This window comes from Mustela lutreola, chromosome 2, assembly GCF_030435805.1.
Source record: "Mustela lutreola isolate mMusLut2 chromosome 2, mMusLut2.pri, whole genome shotgun sequence".
Taxonomy (NCBI): Eukaryota; Metazoa; Chordata; class Mammalia; order Carnivora; family Mustelidae; genus Mustela; species Mustela lutreola.
Genome location: NC_081291.1, coordinates 224,221,414 through 224,245,393, shown reverse-complemented (window position 1 = coordinate 224,245,393; position 23,980 = coordinate 224,221,414). Strand labels below are relative to the sequence as shown.

The window sequence follows — 23,980 nt, the reverse complement described above, 5'->3', positions numbered from 1 at the left end:
GTGGTGGGCAGCCAGTCTCCCCACCCTGCCCTCCCCCCACGAAAGTCCAAGGCGAGCCTCCCCCAAGCGGAGTCTGGAGGCTGGCAGGGGGCCCTGGCGCTCACCCCAATTCCAGGAAGCAGGGCCGACCTCCGACCCCACAGAGCCACCCCCGCAGGACGGGCCCGAGCCGCGAAGACCACGGACTGTCCTGCAAGAAACCAGCCAGCCCCGCCGCCCGGGCGAGGAGAAACTGAGCAACCGCGGTCAGCCGGAGCCCCCGCGTTCTGCAGCGGACGCCGGGTCACAACCACCCCCCGACTTCCTCCTTCTTCCGCACAAAATGCGCCCCTCTTCTTCGCTGGGCCGGCCTGCGGTCTTGCAGAGCTCGCGTGTCCCAAACGGGCATTCTCCGCCGTTCCTAGAGCAACCGGGAATGATCTAGGTCAGTCCTGGATCCGCTCCTTAGCGCTGACCAAGCACGGGCTGTTTCCTGTTCAAGGTTCGCACCTCCTTCCCGCCGCTTCCTGTGCGCCGTGCGGGTGCAGCGTCTCCCCCTGCATTCTCCTCCCCGGAAGCCCGGGACCGGACCTGACCTCCGCTCCCCCCACCCCCTCCACCAGAGCCTGGCTTCAGAGTGGACGGGGGGACCAGGGGAGCACCCGGGGGCTCGGGCACTGGGTGCCTCTGGGTAGGGGCTTGCCACGACCCCCAGGAGCAGGTGCCTGTGCCGTGTGGGTGCGGCAGGCAGCCGCCAGACCGAATGTGGGTCCGGGGGAATCCTAGGCTGGCGCTGCGTCGGGGGAGGGGAAGTCCGTCAAAACCCCAACAGTTCTGTCCTGGCTGGCACAGTGACCAACGTCCCTGGCTTAAGCTTGCGGGTTAGCCAGAAAAGGAACGTTTAAAATGAGCCAAAAAAAAAAAGAAAAAAAAAAAGAAAAAAAAAAGGCACATTCACTTCCAGCTTGGGATGGCAGGCGGGGTAAGCCCCAGCGGGGGTCAAGGGGCCGGCCCTCCTCCAAGAGGCGGTCACAGCTGGTTAGCGGGCAGGAGTGCCTCCCTCCAGGGCTTCTGCAGAGCTGCGGCCAGGGCCAGTAGGTGTGGGTAGGTTCCAGTGGGTGCTGGAAGGGGCCTCCTGGTGGGGGCTGCCTGAGGAGGTGGCCCAACGGGGGATTTGGGAGGAGTGATTCAGCTGAGCCTTCCAGGAGTGTGGGGGGAAGGGGAGAGGGAAACAGAGCAGAGGGACGGGTGTGTGCAGTGGGGGATGCCGGGGGGGGGGGGGGGGGGCGGTCTGGTAGGGGTCGCATAGGGAGGGGGTCGGGTGGGAGCTGCGGGGCGGTGGCATCCAGTACAGGCTGCGGTGAGACAGACGGCCAGAAAGGGCAGCTGCGAGAGAGGGGATGGTCCCGTGGGGGCTGCGTGGGGGCGGGGCAGGGTTAGCCCAGGCTGTGGGCGAGCGGGGATAAGGGGATGGCCCGTAACGGGGAGCGGGTGCCGGGGGCACGGTCCAGTCCGGGCTGCAGCCCTGGGGGTGGGGGAGGTGGTCCAGTCCCCTGGGGGCTGCACGGGCGGCAGGGGAGGGGAGCGAGGGACAGTCAGTGGTGGCTGGGGCCCGAGTGGGGCGGCAGGTGGGCGACCCAGCAGGGGACTGGGGGCCGGGCGGAGGTGGGGAGACCTCCAGACCCGGCTGCACCGGGGGCGGTGTCGGGAGGGGCGGTCCCGTGGGGGCTGCGGCCGTGCGGGCAGACCCTCCGCGGGTACGCCAGGCCCCTCACGGCGGGCCCCCGCCCGCGCCACGAGGCGGCCGCGTGACCGAGGTGGGGGGCGGCGAGGGGGCGGGCCGGGGCGGGCGGAGCGCGGGCCGGGAGGTCCGTGCTCGGGCGGGGGCGTGGTCGGGGCGTGTCCGGGGCGGGGTTTCGCCGCTTTTCCCGGCAGCGCCCGCGGCCACGGGTCACCGTGTGCGCCGGGACGGCGCGTGCGCCGGGTCCCGGTGGGTCCCCGGCCCCGCCGCCCGCGCGCCCCGAGGAGCGGACGCCTGCCGCCCAGGTACTCCGCGAGGCGCGCGCGCGGGGCTGCGGGGTGCGTGCGAGGTCCCGGGCCGGGCGCAGGCGCGGTCCGCGCGTGCGGGACGCGCCCTGGGCGCACGGTGACCCGTTCTCCCGGCGCTGGCCGTGGCTCCCGCGTGCGGCGCCCCACCCTCGCCTCCGCCCGAGCAGGGGGGGACTCGGGCTTCGCCCGCCCGCCGCCTGATGCCCCCGGACGCATTTCCCCCCGGGGCTCGCGGTGCGCGCCGCTCCGAACCCCACCTGTCACTTCCGCAAGGTCCGGCTAGTTGGGGTCTGAGGGCCGCCCGGACCCTCGCCCGTCACCGTCGGACTCCGTGTCCCTTCGGCGGGATGGGCAGGACCGCGTGGACTCGGTGCTGGCGCCCCGGCCCCGTGTCGCGGCACAACCATCCCGGCGCACGTGTTCCTCGCGCGGGAAGGCGGGGGATCCCCGGCCCACCCACCCGACCCGGGGAACCCTTGGCGCGCCTCCCAGTCCCGTGCCGGGCCCAGAGCTGGAGGCGCGCTGGCGCGGAGAGTGCCGGAGATTGCCTGGAATCCGGCGCCGTGCTGCAGCCCTCTCCTGAGTGGACCCACACCTCGCAGGAGGAAAGTATCCCCAAAGGTCCTGTCTGCTCTCCACGCTTGCCCCGGAGAGTCCGCGGCCTTGGCGCAGGCGCGCGCGGTGTGCTCCTGAGGTTCTTTACAATCTCTGGGTGCCCAGCCCCAGCCGGCCTGGTGTCAGAGCAGAAGTTGGAATCTGAGCCAGCTCAGAAATCCGGAATGCGTCTAGAAAAAGCTGTTTTCCATTCTGCTCAGAGCGCAGGTGGGGTTGTGGATCTGCCTCCCGCTTCCTGGGCAAGTGACCGAGCAGGGCCCCCCTGCCCCCCCTCCAGATTGGATCAGCAGAGCCGGGACTTTGTGTCCTGGGGGAACTGCTTCCCTCTGCGGGCCTGGGTGCCCAGAGCTCATGGTTGGGGTTCCCGGATGGTGTCCCACCGCCCCCCTGCCTTGCTCACTCCTGACTTGGTGCTACTAGTTCCTTTCTTTCGGAGGGGGCTTTGCAGGATGTTATTAACTCCAGACACTCCAGCCTGCTGCTGGGCAAAGCTGCTCACCTCCCACGTGTTTTAAACTTGAGGGTTGAGTGTCTACAGCAGTGATGGCCGGGGGTTTAAATTTACTCTTTGGAACACGGAACTGTGTCAGGTGGTTTGGGGGGAGGATGTAAGGGTTCTTCGTTTTCACTAAGAAGTTAACGAAACAGCCTTGTTAACCTGGGAGAGTGGTAGCTGGTTTAAAACCCAGGACACATGGTGTCTGGTTTTGGGTCTCCCGGCTAACTAGGTCCTGAAGGGACCAGCAGCTGGTGCTCCACACTACCCTCCCCCCCGCCCCCCACCCCAGGACAGGTGCTGGAGGGCTGTGAGGAACGGTCCATGTGGAACTGTCAGAACCTTCTCTGGGAGGCACGTGATGGGGTCCTTTGCTTGCCCTGAGGAGGCCTGAGGTTGCCTGGTGTTGGCTGGGGTCAGCACACTTGTGGTCCGAGCCAGTCCTCTTGTCTGTCACCTGCCCTAAGCGTGGGCACCTCATTTGCCGTCTGGGCTGCCCATGAGCGTGTGAGGGGGTCTTTCCACCTCCCCCACCTGGAGTGCGAGCCTGGGAAGGGCCTCTGTGTTGAGAAGAGCAGTCTGTGTTTTCCAGAGAGGACTTTGAGTTACAGCGGCAGTGGCCGGCCTCCTGTCAGGGTTGGTGACTACCCCCAGCTCAGGTGAGTGGAATAAAGAGACCCCTGCAGCCGAAGTCCACTCGGGACGCAGGCGGGGCCCCTGCCGGCTGCCCAGATGGCCGGCTCCCGGGTGGGTCAGCCCTTCGCTTTGAACCTAAGTCCTTGCACAGCGGCCTCTCTCTGGAGAAGCCGGGAGCCAGGGCTCGAGGCCGTGGGCTGTGCCCGGGGCCCTCAGACACCCTGGTACTGGGGTGCCCCGCATTTCTTCTGCAGTGGCCGCTCTTAAAAAAGGAGTTTGAATCAGACTCTGGAGTTTTAGCCCGTTGCTGTGTAGGTGCTGCTGCTTCAGGGGTGGGGCCTTGCTCCTCCCTGTGGCCTTGTCCGGCCTGGCTCCGTCCAGAGGGACCTGTTGTCCAGCCTGTTTCAGAAGTCTCGGTGTTGACAGAAGTGTGGAATATGAGCCTCAAAGATGCACATTCCAGAGTGGCCTTGGGCCTCGTGACCCTGGGGTGTCGTTCAGATAAGCTTTATCACTCACCGCCTCACCTTGCTCTTGCTGTGGCCTGTCATGCTCGCCCTCGAGGCCTGCCTGTCCTTCCTTCTGTGACACCAGCTGGGGGCACTCGAGCTGCCAGGGCTGACCAGAGGTCCGCTGTGCCGCATGTGCACTGCCATGGGACCTCTTCTCTCAGGAATCTGGGGGCTGCCTGTGCGGGGGGGGGCAGGATGGTGACCACCCTCACCCCAAGTTGGAGAAGGGGCAGGTTTTCTTTTTTCTTTCTTTCTTTTTTTTTTTTTTTTTAAAAGATTTTATTTATTTATTTGGCAGACAGAGATCACGAGCAGGCAGAGAGGCCGGCAGAGAGAGAGGAGGAAGCAGGCTCCCCGCTGAGCAGAGAGCCCGATGCGGGGCTCGATCCCAGGACCCTGAGATCATGACCCGAGCTGAAGGCAGAGGCTTAACCCACTGAGCCACCCAGGTGCCCCAAGGGGCAGGTTTTCTAAATAGCGCTCAGGAAGAATGTCTGAAGCAGAAACGCAAGTGCCCAGTTTTGAAGGGATGCGCTCAAGGGTCTGGTACCTTTTGTGCTTCTTGCGTTTCCTCTGCCATTTCTGGTGTGGGCCAGAGTGAGGCTGGGCTGGCCGTGAGGCCGCAAATGCGCTCTTTGTCCAGGGTGAGCATTTCCGTTCCTAACCTTGGAGAGTGGGTCTGGGCGCCTGGGCAGAGGAGAGCTTAAGTCCCCCTTTCCAGTGGGTGTGCAATGGGTGGGAGACGACTCCTGGGCACCGGAGACCTGGGGTGCACTGGCCCGGTGGGGGGTGGGGGGCCAAGCCAGCTAAGGGGCTGCAAGTGTGAGTGAACACAGTGTGGGCCCCGAGGTGCAATGCATGTGAACCCGGGGCTCCATGAGCTGTGGGGACACGGGGCCCTCAGCTTCAGGTGCTTGAAGAACAGGCAGCCACAGAGGCTTGGGCATCTCTCTCACAGCTGGGGGTGGGGGGGCTCTCCACTCCTACCATTATAAATGGGGGGGGGCTAGGTTGTCCAGCTTGCACCCCGCACTGGGCAGTGTTCCCAGATTTCAGGCATGGAGCTAGGGGATGGGCTGGGAACGAAGGGGCTCCCTGAGACGCTGTCTCTGCAGACGCTCTCCCCAGCCTGTGAGCTCCCTGGCCAGCCCCTGGGGCGGCTCCTTGCGTGCCTGTCCTTCTGGGGTTTGGGGCTGTTGTTACCCTGGAGGACTCCTGGGGGCCCTTCCGAGCAGTGATCGGGCGCCAGCTTGCCACGCCCCCTGGGGGCCCTGGATGTGAAGCTCTGCACGTCCAGCCAGGAGTCCTGAGGCGGCATCCCCACCTGCTCAGACATGCCTGTGGGATGTGTTAAGGTGTAGAGTCCTGGGCCATGACCCAGACCTTCAGAGAGCTGCAGCGAGCAGAGCCCAGAGTGGGAGTTTCTGGCAGTTCTCAGCGTAGTGTACGAAGCACTGCCCCTCGGTTTCGGAAGCGGTAGGAGTCCAAGATCCAGAGCAGAAAACATTAACGCGTTTGGTGTGGTGTTTGAAATTCCCACTACTGCCCAGGACTCGGGGACACCAGGTGAGGGAAGTTCCTGTTGCTTCTGGAGGTGACACCTTTTGAACAGGAGGGCCAAGTCCTCAGGGCTCCTGATCCCTTGGGGGCAGGGGCAGGGGCAGGTGGGGACCCACTCCCAGGGACCCTCGGCTCAGGTGGCTTCTCAGCTGCTCACCCCGAGCTGGAGAGCTTACCTGGCCGGCGGCCAGGGGGTGTACCTGGGAGTAGGAGAGTGAGCTGGAGGGGAGTCTGAGGGCCGGGATGGGTCCCTGGGGTGCACCCCGACATGGGAGTGGTTCTGCCGGTGGCAGGCCCTGGGGCCCTCCCATCTGGTTTTGTTTTGTTTTGTTTTAAAGATTTTATTTATTTGACAGAGATCACAAGTAGGCAGAGAGGCAGGCAGATAGAGAGAGAGGTGGAAGCAGGCTCGACGCCGAGCAGAGAACCCGATGTGGGGCCCGATCCCAGGACCCTGGGATCACGACCTGAGCCGAAAGCAGAGGCTTTAACCCACTGAGCCACCCAGGTGCCCCCCTCTCCCATCCGTTTATGCAAGCTCCCAGTGGGTTCGGGAAAGCACGTACCAGAACCTGCCCTCAGGAACCCTTGGCCTGGTCCCCAATGCAACAGTTTCCCGCAGGGGCAGTGGGGTGGGTGGGGGCAGTGGAAGCTGCAGCTCCCCAGTCTGGCCGATGGTTTCATTTGGCCTCTTGGGAGCACTGAAGGGGGTTAGCCCAGGACATTGTAACTCTTGGGATCACCCTCTCCCGCATCACTCGCTCCCTTGGAAACCCTGGCATTCCCGCAGCTACGCCTCACCTCTGCCCCGCCGTTCCTTGTCGCACCCACAAAGAGACCCCCAGCCTGTCTTCTTCAGGGCTTCACTGCTGTCCCTCTGTTGTCCCTGTGTCCCAGAAATAAGCACAGATGCTTAGATGGTGGGAACGGTTCTGCTCATTGGGCCACACAGTTCACTTCCCTGAGGCCCCAGCCCTGGTGTGGGGACTCTGTCTGTTGTCCATGGTCCTGGGTGGGGAGGGCGTCCTCGGCAGTCCCCTGGCCTTCCTGGGCCTCATCCTGGGAGGAGTGGCAGGGGGTGCGGGGGGGACTTCCTGCTTGGACAGTCTCGAGCTACCTGTGTTGGGATCCCTGGACCCCGCATCTCCACCAGGCTGGCCCCACATCTTGGGAACTTTTTGTGCCCACTGCTGGAAATTGGAGAGGGTTTCTCCATGGACCCAGACCCTCTACAGTCACCCTCTGTGAACAGGCCGTGCAGGAATGAACACAGAGCTCCCACTGTGAGCTCGTGGGAGGAGTTTGGGTGCCTGAAAGATGGCACTTTAAGTTGTGTTTGGTTTGAGTTGACGGATACTTAAGGTGCAGCAATCTTGCTGGTCTCCTGGTGGTGGTGACCGCCTGGGCTGGCTGGACCAGATGTCTGGGCTGTGACACGCGCCAGGCCTTTCTCAGGGCTGGGGCCCCTGCCCTGTGTGGACATTGTGTCCCGACCACATCGAAAGAGCCCTGGGGTTTGTGGGGAGGAGGCATGGGGTCCGAGGGCTGTTGGAGCTGCCCTGAGCCTGTGCTCATCTTTCAGGAGCGCCATCGTCTCGTCCGGGGCCGCCGGGGGGCTGGGCAGCATGGTGCCCTCCGGCCCCGTGGTGGAGAAGGACGAGCCCGCGGAGCCGGGGCCAGACCCGGAGCCGGACCCGGAGCTCAAGTCCTGGAGGTGCCTGGTGTTCTACCTGTGTTTCTACGGCTTCATGGCGCAGTTGCGGCCGGGGGAGAGCTTCATCACACCCTACCTCCTGAGCCCCGATAAGAACTTCACTCGGGAACAGGTGCGTGGCCTCCCTGGCCCAGAGTGGCTGAGCCTGCAAGGTTAGGTGGGTGGCCGCGTGGTGGGAGGCGTCCTGCCCTCTGCCCCCCGCAGGGCACCTTCAAGCAGGGGTGGGGGGCGGACTTGGACTCCTAAGCAGGCTAGTTGAGGAGTGACGGCAGGTTGCAGATGGGTCCGCGTCTGCTGAGGGTCGGAGGGAAGAGTGCGGGGAGGGGGCACCCTGCACCCCCCCCCCCCCCCCCCCCACAGGGGCTCACGTGGCAGGAGACCTCTAACAGCCGTTTGCCCGAAGGGACCCGGAGGGATTGACTCAGCAGAAGGATGAAGATCTCCGGGTTGGAACTTGGGTAACAGTTTCTACCCCAGGGCGGTAGAGGCGGGAAAGCAGTTTTCTCCCCAAAGCTCTCCTTATCAGGAGAACAAAAGAGCCGAAGGGCTGTTGGTAGATAAAATGTGCCGTCAGGCCTTCTGTCCGGGTGAGGCCTTCTGTCTGAGCCCAGATCCTGCCCTGCTCCTCCTGCCCCCAGTTCCAGGCTGGCGCTGCCCTGTGCTCCTTGGTCCTGCCCAGCCCTGGCCTCAGGCACTTTCCCTCCAGCACGTCACTGTGGCTAGACGGCTGGGTCCCACTGAGCCGCGGGCTTTCTCTGGGAGCCTGGCCTTTCTCCCTGCCTGAGAGCCTGACCCCTTCCCCTTGTGGACCTTCGAATTCTTAAAAGTCACATGGAGTCGCTGTGCACATGAGGCCTGACCTGACCTGCCTCAGGTGGGGGCTGGGCCCGCAGTGGCTGGTGTTGTGGCCTCTCTGGCTTGTGTCTGCCCCGGGCTTGCGAGTGGGGTTTGGGACGGCCTCTGCGGCGTGTCCCTGCTAGGCTGACTGGGGACACTTGTCCACACATGTCCAGGCTGCCCTGACCTCAGTGCACTCTAATGCTTGAACTGGTGCTTCCATAGTGTCTGTTAGCCCCGAGGGAAATCTGCTGCAGGTGTCCTGGGTACTGCCATGTGCGGCCTGGTGTTGCCGGCACAGACTCCTGCCTCTGCCGCCCGTGTGGCTGGCTGCCCATTTCCCTCTGTCCCCGGCAGTGGACTGGCACGGCTGAATCTCTGCCCATCTGATAGCCATTGAGAGCGGCTTGCTCGGCATGTTCTCCTTTGGTCTGCGCAGTGGGCCCTGGGCCTGGCTGGCACCTGCGGTCCTGGGGCTCGCTGCGCCGCCTCCACATTTCCTGCAGGGCTGTCCCCCTCCTGGTTGCCCTGGGGGATCGGACTGTCATCTGTTTCTCCCTGTCTGGGCCACTCACTTTGCTCGTGGTGTCCTGTTATGCTGGGGTTCTAAGTTCTGGTCCCGCCAGATCGTCCCTCGTGCTTCTTGCTGGGGGACACCCCCATCCTCTCTGGCTTAGTGACCGGCTGGCTCTCTGTCTTCCCATCTGTGACGCCCTTCCATCAGGCTGCCTAGGCTGAGTCCACGGCGCCACGCCAACGGGGAGCCCCCATCTGGGACTGCTAACAACACTCCTCCTCGCGGGCCTGGCCCCACCTGTCCTCTGTCAGCCTGGGGTCATCAGGGCCCAGCAGGGAAGGCCACTGTCCTGCTCCCCTGCCCTCCCCTTGCACGGGCCTCAGCGCCCCTCCAGGTGCTGCCAGATCGGGCTTGCGCTTCCTGCTGGATTTTGGGGTCCCTCGTCCTGCTCCCGAGAACCCACTGTTTTGCGTCCTTCTTGCCCTGCCGTGGCTCTGCCGCCACTCCCCCCACCTCCTCCCTTGTCTTGGCTGCTTTGGGGCCCAGCCGATCCTGCCCATTCAGAGAAGCAGCTGCCTGGGAGCCACCTGGATCCAGATCCGGGCACGGTTCCTGTGCTTTGCGGTCAGCCTGGCCCTGGCCTGTCCGCACACTAGGCTCCTGGGAAGGCGTCCAGGCAACACTAGGCTAAGCCAATAGGAAGCTGTCCTTGTGCCAAGTGCTGGGCCACTTGACAGATGCCACCGAACCCCAGGGACTTTGTGGGTGCTCACTCCCCTGGTACCTTCCAAGTGGATGTGGGTCAGCCGCCTCTGCCGGCCCGTTGGCCTGCCAAGCCCGAGGAGAGCCCATGGAGGATGCAGGGCAGGGTGAGAAGGGGAACGGGAAGGAGGGGTGGTCGGTCCTCCTGAGTCTCTACCCTCTGGGCTCTGCGGCCGGCCGTCATAACTGAGGGGCGGGTAGATGCCCTGGGCATGTCTGGACTCGAGCCAGGGCTCCGTGGCTCCTGGTGGCCCACTGTAGCGTGTTCTTTACCCTGGGACTGACCTGCACTCAGTCTCGGCATTCCTGGAGGCCTTTGGTGCACAGTGCTGTGGGGACCACAACCTTTGGGGTCATCCTTGGCTTTCCTGTGGGGGTGGGGGTTGACGAGGCCACTAGGCACAGGAGCCTCAGCCAGGAGGGGATCCAAAACCTTCCTGAGAGTCGCTGAGGCTTGGCCACCTGGGGCTCAGTCTGGGCACAGCCCTAGAAATGCTGTTCTACCCTCGTCCGGGACCACCTGAGGCTCCCCCTGGGTGGGCAGGGCTGCAGACAGCCATGGGTGAAGGCTGAGGCACCGGGTCCACAAGGCCACCTGGAGGCTGGCAGGTGGCGGGCATGGCACAGCCCCATGTGCTGACCTGAGGCTCCATATGGTCTCTCGGTTTCCTTATGTGGGGCCTTGGGGCCTGCTGGCTCTTGGGCCTGGCTCAGGTGGTTCCGGTGCCCGAGACAGGCTTCGTGCCCCAAGCCTGTGGATCACCAGGGAGGCCGTGATCTCTGAGGGCCCAGCTGGGTCTGCCCTAGTAGATGGGAGCCACGGCCAGAGCCCCCTGCTGGAGTCCAGTGGGGCTGGGCACAGGGCTTCCATCACAGCGTCCCTGTGCCCTGGGACCCCCTGAGGTGGGCCGCGGGTGCTGTCCCTCTGCAGAGAGGCGAGGTCCTACCATGGCGGCCCCTCTGAGGTGGGCCGCGGGTGCTGTCCCTCTGCAGAGAGGCGAGGTCCGATCATGGCGGCCCCGCTTCTGTTCCTTTTCCTTCCGGCTTCCTCCTCCCTGTGCTCCGTGGAACCCGCTGCCTGAGGCCTCTCCTCCCAGGCCGAGGCATCCATCCGTCCCACTGTCAAGGACACACCAGGTCACATTTTCATCTCCTAAAAGCCTGCGAACCTAGGTTGCCACACGTTCTGGTGTCATTCGGGACCATCAGCGGGTCGCGCCAGCTTTCCACAGGCCGTGCTGGCTGGGCCCCAGGGAGCCGTGGGAGGCGGGCAGGGTGGGTGCCCTCTGATGCGGAGGGCTCGCCCAGGACCCCCGTCGCCCCTCCCCAGCGCCCCCATGCCCCCGCCCAGCCTCACGAGCCCGCTGTCCCCCAGGTCACCAACGAGATCACGCCGGTGCTGTCCTACTCGTACCTGGCGGTGCTGGTGCCCATGTTCCTGCTGACCGACTACCTGCGCTACACGCCGGTGCTGGTGCTGCAGAGCGCGAGCTTCGTGGCGGCCTGGCTGCTGCTGCTGCTCGGCCGCTCGGTGCTGCACATGCAGCTCATGGAGCTGTGCTACAGCGTCACCATGGCCGCGCGCATCGCCTACTCCTCCTACATCTTCTCGCTCGTGCGGCCCGCGCGCTACCAGCGCATGGCCGGCTACTCCCGCTCCGCCGCGCTGCTCGGCGTCTTCACCAGCTCGGTGCTGGGCCAGCTGCTGGTCTCCGCCGCCGGCGTGCCCTTCTCCACGCTCAACCTCGCGTCGCTCGGCCTGCTGTGCTGCAGCCTGCTGCTCGCGCTCTTCCTGCGGCGGCCCCGGCGCAGCCTCTTCTTCAACCGCGACGCCGCCGCGCGCCGCGGGGCCGCCGCCTCCGAGCTGGCCCGCATGAACCCGGGCGCGGCGCGGGGGGCCTGGCGGGACTGGACGCCGGCGCGCGTGCTCCGCGAGCTGGGGGCCACCGCGCACTCGCCGCAGCTGCGCCTCTGGTCCCTCTGGTGGGTCTTCAACTCGGCCGCCTACTACCTGATCGTCTACTACGTGCACATCCTGTGGAACGTGGTCCACCCCACCGCGGACAGCGCCTCGGTCTACAACGGCGGTGCGGACGCCGCGTCCACGCTGCTCGGTAGGCCCGCGGCCCCGCCCGCCGCGCTTCCGCACAACCCCGCGCCCGCCCCCCCCCCCCCCGCCCCCCCGGCGGCGGTGACCTGTCCTGTCCCCCTAGGTGCCATCACCTCCTTCTCCGCGGGCTTTGTGAAGATCCGCTGGGCGCTGTGGGCCAAGCTGGTCATCGCGGGCGTGACGGCGGCGCAGGCGGCGCTGGTGTTCCTCATGTACAGCACCAACAACATCTGGCTGTGCTACCTGGCCTTCGTGCTCTTCCGCGGCGCCTACCAGTTCCTGGTGCCCATCGCCACGTGAGTTGACCCGAGTGTGGGGCTGTCAGGACGCAGTCTGGATGGCCCCTGACGTGACAGAGCTCAGAGCAGGCACTGGCGGGCAGCTGGGAGTGGACAAACCGTCTGCGTCTATTAAGAGGCGTCTTTTCTGGAATGTTCTGCGGGGAGCAGAAGGGGCGTGTGCAGGCAGTGCTGAGCTCGCTCAGTGGTGTGCAGTCGTTCATGTCGGGGGCAGCAGTGAACTGGGCTTTCTCAGTCGGGCCAGTCATCCCGTTGTCCACAGCACAGCCTGTCTTGGCTTCTGTGACCCCGAGCGTGATGCAGAGTCTGGTCCCCGTGCTGTCCCCTCTGTGGCTCCCACAGAGGCTACTTGCTGGCCTCGGTCACCAGCCATTGTGAAGCCATTCTTCCCAGCGCCCTTCCCTGTTTTCGAGGCCCCAAGTCCTACATGGGCCGGTCTGTGGTGCACAAGGCCTTTCCTGTCCCCACCCACCACAGGGCAGTGACACACAGCCAAGGAGTGACCAAGTAGTCCCGCCCCCCCTCTGCCGAGGGCTCTCCTGGTGCCCTAGCATTTCTCACACCCCTGGGGACTCCCCTCTTTCTGCCCAGGGATGTCCCCAGAGCCGCCCTTCTGCCCACTTCTGCCTTCCAAACCCTTCTCCATCCTGCGCCCTGCTTGCTGCCGAGGCCCTGGCATGCTTGATCTGTCCCTTTCACGGAGCCGATGCCGCACACCCACATCACACGTGTGGCTCGTACCCAGCGGGTGGGCCTGGCTCTGTTACCAGCTGCCCTTCTCTTGGCCCTGGTTCCCTGCTGGGCCTCACTCCTCAGGGCAGGGTGGGGAACCCTCCTGGTCACCCCGAGTTAGAACATCTGTCCCCACTGGTTCTTGCGCTCAGGCGGCATCCCTAGCTCCTGGTGCAGTGGGGCCACCGACTCTGTGCTCCCCGTGGCCAGGCCCGGGTCTTCCTGCTTCCCAGCACCACTCCCCCGCTCTCAGCGGGCAAATGTCCCAGAAGCATCTCCTTAGCACACTCCCACTTGGAAAGGGCTCTATGTCATCTCGCACTGCCATCCACTTCTTTATCTCTGCTGCTGGAATGTCTTTGCTGGTTGTAGAAACCGCAGGAGAGGTCAGGTCTGGCATAGGTAGGCGTGGGGGAGTGAGTGGGTGCCGCTGCCTCCTCCTACCCGAAGCCTGGCTGCTGGTGCTCGGGCCTCGGCCTCCGGCCCTGCCCGCCTGGCTGCCCACGTCCGCTGACATCCTCGGCTCTTGCTGGTACTGAGCAGCTGGGCCCTAGTTGGCGGGGTGACATGCACGGTATTTCCCTGTGACAGGCCTGAGGTCAGCACCCTCTTGCCTACTTGTGGGCCAAGCTGGTCATCACAGGTGTGACACGTTTCTCTCTGCATTGGGATGGTGGCCACGGAGGGGTCCCAGGAGGGGGCTGGCCGGGCAGAGTGCAGGCTTTGGAAAGGAGGTGTTGGCAGACAGCGGGCAAGCGTGTGGTGGGCCTGTGGGCGTGTGGGCCTGATGGCCTTCCTGTAGGGACAGCGTGGCTGGCTCCTCCCTGGTGTCAGTGGCCTGTTCATTTCTGGCCTCTTCTGCTGGGTTCTCTGCTGCGCTTGTGTCAACCGAGTATGGTAGGAGCCTCCCGACGTGTGCCGCTGGCACGGCTCCGTTTGCTCCCACTTGGGTTCATGGAGGCCGTGGGGGACACGCAGGGTGGTGGCGTGGTGTTCTGCCATGGCAGGCACGTGGCCCAGCGTGGGCTCCTCCAGTCCTCCGCCTGATGCGCTCTTTCTCTGGCTCCACGCGCTGTCACGCTGCTGCTCGTCGGGGCCCGGCGGGTCTGTCATGTGCCACCCCTGACCCAGCACGGTGGCGTCACTCACCCTCTGTCATCCTCTCGAAAGGCTTCTCGGGTGTGTCTGTCGTCGCTTTTCAGAGCTCTAGAGCGTCTCCTGTCCAGTCACTCGTTTCTGGAGGTTTCTCTGCAGCGGATCGGGAAGGGAGGGCACATTTGTTCTCCTGCTTCCCTTGTTTGCGTTACCGCCGTGTCCCGGACTCCCCACGTCTTCAACAGCGAACGGCCGCGCTTCCCCGAGATGCTCTGCCTGTTCTCATGAGGACGACTGACTGTGCCCCGGAATTACGGGGAGACGTTTCGAACATCCTCCTGGGGGCACACTTGTCCTCGGTCTTGGATTCACGGAGCCGGATCTCGTGCCCGGGCGCGGGGGATGGACGGCTGCTGGCTGGACGTGCCGAGTCCCTTTGAACTGTGGGCGCCTCTCATTCCCCCAGAGTCTGACTTCGGCCGCTTTCCCGTTCAGTTTTCAGATCGCGTCTTCTCTCTCTAAAGAGCTCTGTGCGCTGGTTTTCGGAGTGAATACATTCCTTGCCACCGTCCTCAAGACCATCATCACCCTCATTGTCTCTGACAAGCGGGGTCTGGGCCTCCCGGTCCACTCACAGGTGAGCCCACTTCGGCCTCGCTGCCCGGGGGACGCGGGTGTCTGGGCAGCGGCTTCTCCCACCCCACGGGCCTGGGGCTGTCGGTCTACTGTTGGGGGCAGAGGGGTTGTGTGCAGGGCGGGCTGGGCATTTCCGGCCAGACGCACAGACTGGAGCGGAGCAGGGAGGGGAGGGGCGGCCAGATGCCCTCTGACCTCTGCGGCAGCCCAGGTGCTGTCTGTCCTTTTTGGAGGAGCTCTGACCAGCCTGCATCGTCCCCCGTGCCGGCTGGTGTCCCAGGAAGGATGGAGGCCTGGCCGTGAGCCCTTCCCTTGGTGGTCCCCGCTCACTGCCCTCATTTGAGAGCTCTGCCCTTGTCAGTGCCTGTCAGACCCGGGCACAGGCTCACGGGCCAGCTCTGTGTCTGCCATACATGTGACGTGTGGGGATGTGATGTTGGTGCCCCTTCCCTCACCTAACCCTGAGTGGGTTCTCGGTGCTTCTGAGAGGAGCTGGAGAGCTCTTGCTCCTGGGAGGTTGGGCGACACGCATGTGTGTGACTCCAGGTGGTCTCAGCCAAGGTAGGACCTGTCTGGGCCAGCTGGAATGAGCCACAAGATGGTAGCCGGGCCCCTGGACCAGTGCCGTCCGCCAGCGGGGCTTGTGGCCTCCATCTGTCTGGAGCCCGGACACCCTGAGCTTGGGGGGCTCCGTCTGAGGGGGCTGAGTGGGCACAGCCTCGGTGACCGCAGAGCTGACTGGGAGAAGGTGCTGGGCAGGACAGACTTTCTCATTTAGAGACGGGCCCATGGGGTTTGGATGTGCCCTTGAGGAGTAGGAGATCTGAACCATCTGCCCCTGTTTGCAGGCTTCTGGGCTGAGCACTGGGACTGTCCTGCCCACTGGGGACAAGTGCAGCTGCACCTGTGGGGTCAGCGGGGGACAAGGGGGCTGTGCCCTGTGCCCGGGGATGGGCAGGTTGGGGGGCCTCGCTCGGAAGCAGCAGCCTTTGCAGGGGAGCACCCTTGGCCCTCGACTTTCCACGGAGCCTGGCCTGGCAGCAGCACCTGGGAGGAGCCCCCACCGGGTCGCCTCTGGGCAGCGGGGTTGTTAGTGTGGCTGGACGGACGCCCGTCTCGGTTCCGGGAGGGCTTAGTGGACCCAGCCACACAGCAGCCCCAACCTCAGGTTGCTACCCCTGTCGATGGCCCTGTTCAGCCTGGGGGGCCCAGGGGCAGTGTGCCTGGAGGCCGGGCCATGCTCCGGGGCCCACTTTAGAAGAGGGGCTGGGGGCTCTTCCCCAGGGGCTGGGCCTTCCCATGTAGTAGCTCTTGGTTGTGTCGGGTCAAGTGCAGAGAAAAATACATTGGGTTTTCTCTGGCTGGTCTCATTTCCCAGTTAAAAAATAAACTTAGACGTGGGGCGGTTAGTTCGTGATCAGAAATGCTGGCGGGAGCCGCGGGGAAATTCCCGCTCACGTTCCCTGTTCACGGCCAGGGCGCCCACGTCATCTCACGTGCTCTTCGCCGTAAAATAAAACAGCAAAAACGGGCATGTTTGGGAGCAACAAAGAATGACAATTCAGGACAAGCCACAGCAAAACCACGGGCGGGCCGGACCCATCCAGAAGAGGGGCGCATTTTGTGCGGAAGAAGGAGGAAGTCGGGGGGTGGTTGTGACCCGGCGTCCGCTGCAGAACGCGGGGGCTCCGGCTGACCGCGGTTGCTCAGTTTCTCCTCGCCCAGGCGGCGGGGCTGGCTGGTTTCTTGCAGGACAGTCCGTGATCTTCGCGGCTGGGGCCCGTCCTGCGGGGGTGGCTCTGTGGGGTCGGAGGTCGGCCCTGCTTCCTGGAATTGGGGTGAGCGCCAGGGCCCCCTGCCAGCCTCCAGACTCCGCTTGGGGGAGGCTTGCCTTCATCGACTGTCGGTGTTGAGAGGGAGTCGGCGTTCGGGCTAGATGGAGACTCGTGGGACCCGGGGCACAGCAGGTGGGGAGCTGACCTGGGTGTGCTTGTTTTTTAAGTTAGACTTTATGTTCAGACAACCGTACGTTCCGATGCAGCGTGAGAGGTAACGTAGACCTATGTGCCTGTTCCCACTGTCCCCGCCGGACACGCCCCACGTGGGGGGACTGACCTTATATAGGTGAGAGCGAGACCCCCCCTGCCCTTCAGGGCCCTACAGTGGCCGTTCCTGGCCACAGCCCTGACCCCAACCCTACAGTCCCTCCACCATTTCTGTATCTTCTTTCAAGAGTGTCACTTAGGTGGAATCGTGGTCTGTCACCTGTAGGTTGGGCTTTCTTGCTCAGCCCGCCCCGCCCCCCCCAGGATCCACATGGGTCACCATGTGCTCGTGTGTGTGTGTGTGTGTGTCCGTCCATCTGTCGTCGCCTTCCACTGGGTGGTGGACACGGCGTGTGTGCTTGGTCCCCGTAAAGGACTCTGGGCTGTTCCTGGTCGTTGGCTGTCGAGGACACAGGAGCCTTGAGCACTGAGCACGGGCCGTGGCTTGTCTGGGTGCGGGCGTGGCAGAGCCATGGCCAACTCCCACGGCTGCTCTGCTTTGCCTTCCTGCCGGCAGGTACTGGGCGGCAGGGAGAGCCAGTGCCCCCAGATCCTTTCGGGGTCATCCCTCTTTTTTACTGAGCATCTGACTGGCTGGGGTGGTGCCTGTTTGTGGTCCTGATTGCGTGTCCCCGATGTCGCAAGCCGGGCTCTGCCCTCGTGTGCCCCCCGCACGTCGTCTGGCAAGACCGCCCTCCGCTCTGCTGCTGCTTCCCATGGGGGGGAGGCTTGTTTTCAGTCTTGGGGTCTGAGTGTTGTCTGTCTGTGGGAGGAACTAGTCCTTTGGGGGATTTACACCAGACCCTTGAGCAACACACTGTGGACCACGTGGGTTCATGTAGACGTGGACTTTTTCAGCAGATGTGGTGCTCGCGACAGGTGTGTTTTCTTGGGGATTTTCCGTAGCGCTGTCTGCAGCTGACCGTACTGCAGGAGCGTGATCCGGGGCGCACACGTCCGGGCACATGGGGTCTGCCGCGTCACTGGTAGAGCTGCTGGTCAGCGGCAGGTGACCAGCGGTCCGTCGGACGTTCCGTGTGGCACCTCTAAGCCCTGCGTTCTCGGGGTCGGCCGTGTCTGGTTCGCATGCGCCCTCGGCAGCCGTGGCTCATCTTTCTATCCTGACAGGGTTTTGCAGAGCAGGACGTCTTCATCTTGGCGAGGTCTGATTTGTCTGTTTCTCCCATTATGGATCTGAGTTTTGGTGCCAAGTGTAAGAACTTTTGGCATAACCCGGGCTCTGGAAGTTGCCCCCTGTATCTTCTTTTCTAAAGTTTTAAAGACTGGCCCAGTCGGAAGAGCATGCGAACTCTTGCCCCGGGGGCTGTGAAGGGGAGTCCCACGTTGGCTGTAGAGTGGTAAAATGCACACGTCAGTAGAGTTGGCTGTAAAAGGCATACGTCAGTCTGAAGAAGAAAGACGGAAATGTGGCACCTGGGCGGCTCAGTTGGTCAAGCGTCCAACTCTTGGTTTCGCTCCGGTCACGTTCTCAGCATCGTGAGCTCGAGTCCCGCCTTGGGCTCTGCGCTGGGTGTGGGGGCTGCTTAAGATTCTCTCTCCCTTTCCCCTCCCCCCCCCTTCTAAACAACAAAATACAAAAAGCAAAGGGAACAACTTCTGTAGTTGCGCACGCAGGTCTGTGAGCCGTCGGAGTTACGTTCGTGTGCGGTGTGCGGTTTCCGTCAAGGCGGCTCGTCTGCGCTCGTCCCGCCACGCCGGGGCTCTCCTGGAAGAGACGCTCTTCTCTGCGCCTGGGTCAGGATCCGGTGGCGCGTGTCTGCGCGAGTCTGCCTGTGGCTTCTCGTGTGTCCCTGTGCTCTGCTCCCGCCCCTCCCCCGCAGCCTCCCGCTCTCCGGCCGCGTGGGACCTTCGGAAACGGGGCAGACCGATTCCTCCAGCTTTGACGTGTTTCCTCAGAATTGTTTTAACTATTACAGCATCTTTGCCTTTCCGTGTAAATTCTGGGGTCGTCCGTCAACTTACCGAAGTCCTGGCTGGTCTCGAGAATGTCGCGCTGTCATTTCTGGGAGACGGAAAACCTCTGCTCCTCGAGTCTGCCGTCTGTGGACAGGCGCACTCTCCGTTTAGTTAGAACTTTCTGGGTTTCTTTCAGCACTGGTGGTTCTCAGCATAGATTGTACCTGCTGTGTTAGATTTGTACCTGAGTCTTTCGTCATTTTTTCCAGCAGTCGTGAGTGATGCTGTGTTTTTAATTTTCGCATCTGCACGTGCTGCCAGGGCTGCCGAACAGAACACCAGAGGCCGGTGGCTCACATAGGCTTTATTTTCTCGCAGTCCTGGAATCTAGAAGTCCGAGACCAAGGTGTGAGCCCGGCCGGCTCCTCCAGAGCAGCCAACTGGCGCGCAGACGTCGCCTTCTGTGTCCTCATGTGGCCTTTTCTCTGTGTGTTTGCACGTCTGTGCCTCTCTCCTCAGGACACCAGCCCTGTTGGAATAGGGCCCATAGTTAGGACCTTCTTTGACCTTAATCACCTCCTTGAAGGCCTTGTCCCAGATACGGTTGCACTGGGAGTGAGGCTCTCACAGGCGAACCTTGGGCAGGACACGGTTCAGTTCGTAGCAGTATCTGCTACGTGTGTCGTGAATGCCCAGAAATAAAGCCGGTGCTTGAATGTTGGTCTTTCACAGTCTCACTGACGTCATTTATTGGTTCTGGGGAGTTTGTTGTCCCTGTGCTTTTAATTTCCTAGTCTTGCCTTCCTGAAGCTGGCTCTAACTTTCTCTTTCTCTCTCTTTTTCAAAATTTATTTGACAGACAGAGATCACAAGCAGGCAGAGAGGCAGGCAGAGAGAGAGGGAAGCAGGCTCCCTGCTGAGCAGAGAGCCCAATGCTGGGCTCGATCCCAGGACCCTGGGACCACGATCCAAGCCGAAGTGAGAGGCTTAACCCACTGAGCCCCCCAGGTGCCCCTCGGAATTTCTCTTTGTCATTTCCTTCTACTTGCTTTATATTTATGTTGTTCGTGTTTTTCTAGGTTCATGAGGTGAGAGCTGCCATCAGTGATGAAACTTGCTTTGTGGTGTTTGTGTTTTCAGGGCTATGCCTTTCCCTCCCGGTGCTGCTGTAGCTGCACCCGCACATTGGTGTGTTGCATTTTCATTTTCATTTTTGTCCATTCCAGTGTATTTTCTGATCGCTCTTGAGACTTTCTCTGACCTATAATTATTTCAAAGAGTTTTGTTTAGTTTCCAGGTGTTTGGAGATTTTCCCATATCTCTTTGTTGCTGATTTCTGTTTTCATTCTGTTTTTTGATCAGAGAATACAGTCTGTCTGTCTTTTAAGTTGACTGAGGTTTGTTTAATGGCCCAGGATGTGGTCTGTCTTGTTAGGTGTTCTGTGGACCCTCGGAAGGGTGTGATTTCTGCTCTTGTTGGATAGAGCGTTTTATAGATTCCTGTCAGGCAGGTCCTCTTGTTGGTGATGATGTCGACTTGTTCTCCATCCTTGTGACTTTTGTCTCATCCTGATGTTGAGAGAGGGGTGTTGGCATCTCTGTCCTCAGCCGTGGGCTTGGCTGTCTGTCCTTCTGGTTCTGACACGTTTTTGCAGCACGGCCGTAGCTCTTCTTTCTGTTGCATGTGCCTTGCGAATGGCCGTGTTCTTGGTGGATTGAGCTTTGACCATTATGGAATGGAATGTCGTTCTCTGCCTCTGGTCATTTCTTTTCTCTGAAGTCTACTCTGCCTGCCAGCAACATCACCCATTTTCCTGTAACTCATGTTTGCACGATACATTCTTTCCTGCCCCTTTACCTGTTAACCACCTGTATCGTTGCATTTGAAACGAGTGTCCTGCAGATCGCAGATGGTTGAGTCGTGTTCTTTCATCTATTCTGCCTTAGTAAGTGGCCAGTTTAGGCCATTTACAGTTAGTGTAACGTTGAAGTGCTGGAGTTGATGCTGCCTTACCATTTTTCTTTTCTTCTCCCTGCTTTTTATTTTCTGTGCCTTCCTGTGGATTATTTGCACATTCTTTAGAATTTCATTTTGGTTTATCTCTGGTGTTTTTTCAGTATATCTCTTAGTATGGCTTTTTTGATGGTGGCTTTTTGGGTTAAAAGAGCAGTTTGAGTGAAGTATAGAAATCTTGCCTCCTACTGTGTCATTCTGTCTCCCACTGTTTATAGCACCGTGTCTTGACTGTTTCCTCCGTGTACCAGTACAGCCACATGAAACTGGGTTCTGACTTCTGCTTTAACTGTCCAACATTTAGAAGATTCTAGAGGAGAAGGAAAATCTTCCATTTACCCGTGATTGGGCTCTCCGTGTTCTTTCTCTTTCCAGTTGGTCCAGGGTTTCTTTATGATTCCTGTTTAGAGCACCTCCTTTAAGCCATTCTTTTCGGGTGGGTTGACAGACTTCTCTCTTAGTTTTTCCTTCTTCCAGGAGCGTCTTGATTTCATTTCTAAAGATTATTACTGGATGTAGGGCTCTACATTGATAGCTTTTTCTTTTAACTTTGAAAATGTGTTCCCTTCCTTGTGTTTTTCATGGTTTCTGATGAAAAATCCGCTGTTTTCCCCTTAAAGTGTCACTTTTTTTCTGGCTGCTTTCATGAGTTTTTACTTTTTCTTTGCCTTTCATTTCCAGGAGTTTAAATACGGTATGCTGGTCTGGTTTTCTTTGGGTCTGCCCTATTCATGGTTCCCTCAGTGTCTTGGATCTGTAGGTTTATGTCTCTTACCAGCTCGGGGAATCGTCAGCCATAACTGCGTCGAGTACTTCGCCAGCCCCGTCCTCTTTCCTTCCGCGGGATTCTCATGACACGCGTCGTGTCTTTTGTTGTAAAGGGAATGAGATCAGCCTGGGACTCTTTGGTCTGTCTTCTCGCTGCTCAGAGTCGGTGACTTCTGCCGTCCCATCTTCCTGCTCACGGAGCGTTTTCTCTGTCCCATCAGCTCTGCTGCAGAGGCCATTCTTTGAGTTTTTAGTTTGGTTGTGGCGTTTTTAGTTCTGTCTTTTCTTGAATGTTTCTCTCTGTTCCTGCTGTGTTACTGCTTGTTGAAGCATTTTCATCTTGGCTGCTTTAAAGTCTTTCTCCGATGGCATTGCTGTCCGTGTCATCTCAGCCTCGTCTGTTGACTGTATTTATTCAGTCAGAGGCCTTTGTGGTTCTAGGTCTGCTGGGTGAGTGACTGAAAACTGGGCATTTTGGATATTACGTTATGAGATCTGGATCTTACTGAAACCCTCCAGTGTAACTGGCTTCTCCCGACACTGCTCTCACAGACGAAGTTGGGAACGTGGGCTTGTCACAGCCAGGTAACAGGCTCCCCAACAGTGCTCCTGACCTAGGGGTTGATGGGGGCCTCCTCCTCACTGCTGGGTGGGGATGGGAGTTCTGGCTCCCCACCTGGCCTCCAGCCTCCCGCACTTAGGAGGTGCATGGGGGCCTTGTATGGCTTCCCACATGGCCTCAGGGGACACAGCAGGGCTGGGGTGTTCTTGCTGCTGCTGAGTGATGGTGAGAGTTCTCACTCTGCGCGCAGGAATTTGGGGGCTGTTACAACGTGGGCAGAGTGAAAGTCTGGGCTTTCTGTGTGGTCTCTGCTGGGGTGAGCGTTCCAGCTCCCTGCCCTGCCTTGACCACCACCACCTGGTTAGAGTCTGGGCGGTGAGGCTGGGTCTTGCTGTAGCCAGGGGCTCCCCTCTGTCAGGTCCCTGTCCTGGGTGCCCCTCTCCTCGTCCTTTGGCTACAAAGAACAGCTTTTGTTGGGGTATTTTTCCTTTATCAACTGGCTTTTCTGGATTACTGGTTTTTTCAGATCTAAAAATAAACCCAGTACAAAGTTAAAAAAGCTCAGGGGACACATGTCTGCGTCCTCTGCTGCAGCGGCCCGACTGGTGAACTGCCCTCCACCGCCCAGAGTCCCCTGCTCGTGTGTGTTCTGCGTGTGGTGTCCAGGCTTCCAGCCGTAGTCAGGGGAGGGGCAGGGAGACAATGACCATCACCCCCCAGAAGCAGCGTCCTTCAGGGCTAGTTCCCAGGGTCGGTGTGAGGATGAGCTTTCCCGAAGGCATCGGAGAGGGGCGTGCCAGGAGCAGAGTGCCGCGGCCTCATGCCTGGTCTGGCGCGGGGATGCAGAGACCGTCCAGCACTGTCCGGCCTGGAGGTCGCTAGAGCAGCTGGGGCGTGTGCGGCTGCACCTGTCTGGGCGGGCACCGGCCTTGTGCTTGGGAATGCCTGGGTCTTGGGGCTGTGCAGCTGGGCCTCTGGTGCCTCGGGCTGCGGGTTCTCGACCGCGCTCTGCACACAAAGATCTCCTCGAGCCCTTGGCCGCTGTGGAAACTTGACCCACAGAGGGAAGCACATGTTGTCCTAAGTGAGCAGAGAGCCTTGGGTGATCACAGAGGCCTCACCGTAAAGGACGCGTGCAGGGTTCTGCTTCCTGGAGGGGAGCAGAGAGCGGGCTTGCCCCCCGTGGGACTGACCCCGGGCCATCCCCTGACCCCGGAGCACCAGTCCCTGCCCCCTGCAGTGCTCCCATGGCCTCCGCAGGAGGGAGAGCCAGGGAGGCTTGCAGGCTCCCCGCCCGACTGTGCCTGCTCCTGCCCCTCTGCGGGGCTGGGCTCACCCGTCCCACCCTACCCCTGCCCCTCTCTCTGCCGCAGTTTTTCATCTACTTCGTGTACTTCCTGGTGCTGTTTGGCGTCTACCTCTTGGGGGCCTTGGTGGTGGTCCTGCGGCATTTCCGGGACGGCCGCCGCGCGCCCCAGCCCCCGGCGCTGAGCCCCGCGGAGGAGAAGGCCATGCAGCCGCTGGCCACCCTGGAGCAGAGCCTGCAGCCTGAGGCCAAGGCCTGACCTCCGACCCCAGAGGCCACCCCCAGGATCCTCCACGCCCGGCGGCCTTGGCGTTTCAGGACAGACGCCCCGTCCACGTCCCCGCCTCTCGGTGTCAGCGATCCAGGTGTCCGGCCTCAGCTACATTCCAGGGTTCAGACTGTGGAACCAGTGACCAGCGGGGACCCTCCACGGCACCTCCCTGTGCCCTGCACCCAGGGGCTACCTGCCTCAGGAGGGGCCGTGGCTTGTCTTGCTGTGGCCTGAGGGTGGTGCCCCTCTGCCCTGTGTGGCACTCTGGTCCTGTCCCCTCACTCGCTGGGACACTCGGGCAGCTGCTGGGACGCTGGGGGCTGTGCTGTCCCCGCCCACATGTGGTGGGCAGTGGGGTTCACGTGCCTCCTCATCGTCACCCCCCACCCTGGGAGGCAGGCCCTGCTTGTCCCTGGGGACCCTTGACTGGGATGGGGACTCGGCCCTGCAGCACGAGGCTGGGAGCCGGACGTCTGGGGCCCGTTTTCCAGGTACCTGCCTTAGTGCTCTTGGTTTTTTAAAAAAATTAACCTGAACGAGAAACCTCA

At 61.5% G+C, this 23,980-nt stretch overlaps 1 protein-coding gene across 9 annotated transcripts; it reads left to right on the top strand.

Annotated features, from left to right (window-relative positions):
- Nucleotides 1–973: 973 nt before the first annotated feature.
- Nucleotides 974–23,980, top strand: SLC19A1 (solute carrier family 19 member 1). Of its 9 annotated transcripts, XM_059164951.1 has the most exons (7): nucleotides 4,613–5,853; nucleotides 6,204–6,355; nucleotides 7,430–7,673; nucleotides 11,053–11,791; nucleotides 11,891–12,083; nucleotides 14,409–14,550; nucleotides 23,229–23,980. In XM_059164951.1, the coding sequence occupies exons 3-7, from the start codon at nucleotides 7,473–7,475 to the stop codon at nucleotides 23,418–23,420; spliced, it is 1,467 nt and encodes a 488-aa protein (XP_059020934.1). In that variant the 5' UTR covers nucleotides 4,613–5,853; nucleotides 6,204–6,355; nucleotides 7,430–7,472; the 3' UTR covers nucleotides 23,421–23,980. The 9 variants fall into 9 exon arrangements, with proteins under 9 accessions (XP_059020930.1, XP_059020933.1, XP_059020936.1 ...); XM_059164947.1 differs by lacking the exons at nucleotides 4,613–5,853; nucleotides 6,204–6,355 and adding an exon at nucleotides 974–1,083; XM_059164950.1 differs by lacking the exons at nucleotides 4,613–5,853; nucleotides 6,204–6,355 and adding an exon at nucleotides 1,900–2,025.

What these genes read in the sequence shown, in the direction of transcription:
- SLC19A1 (XM_059164948.1), top strand. Translation starts at nt 10,488, where the DNA reads ATGGGAGCCACGGCCAGAGCCCCCTGCTGGAGTCCAGTGGGGCTGGGC. An exon ending in CGCCGCGTCCACGCTGCTCG is followed by an intron (nt 11,792 to 11,890) that starts GTAGGCCCGCGG and finishes CTGTCCCCCTAG; the next exon opens with GTGCCATCACCTCCTTCTCC. An exon ending in GCCTCCCGGTCCACTCACAG is followed by an intron (nt 14,551 to 23,228) that starts GTGAGCCCACTT and finishes TCTCTGCCGCAG; the next exon opens with TTTTTCATCTACTTCGTGTA.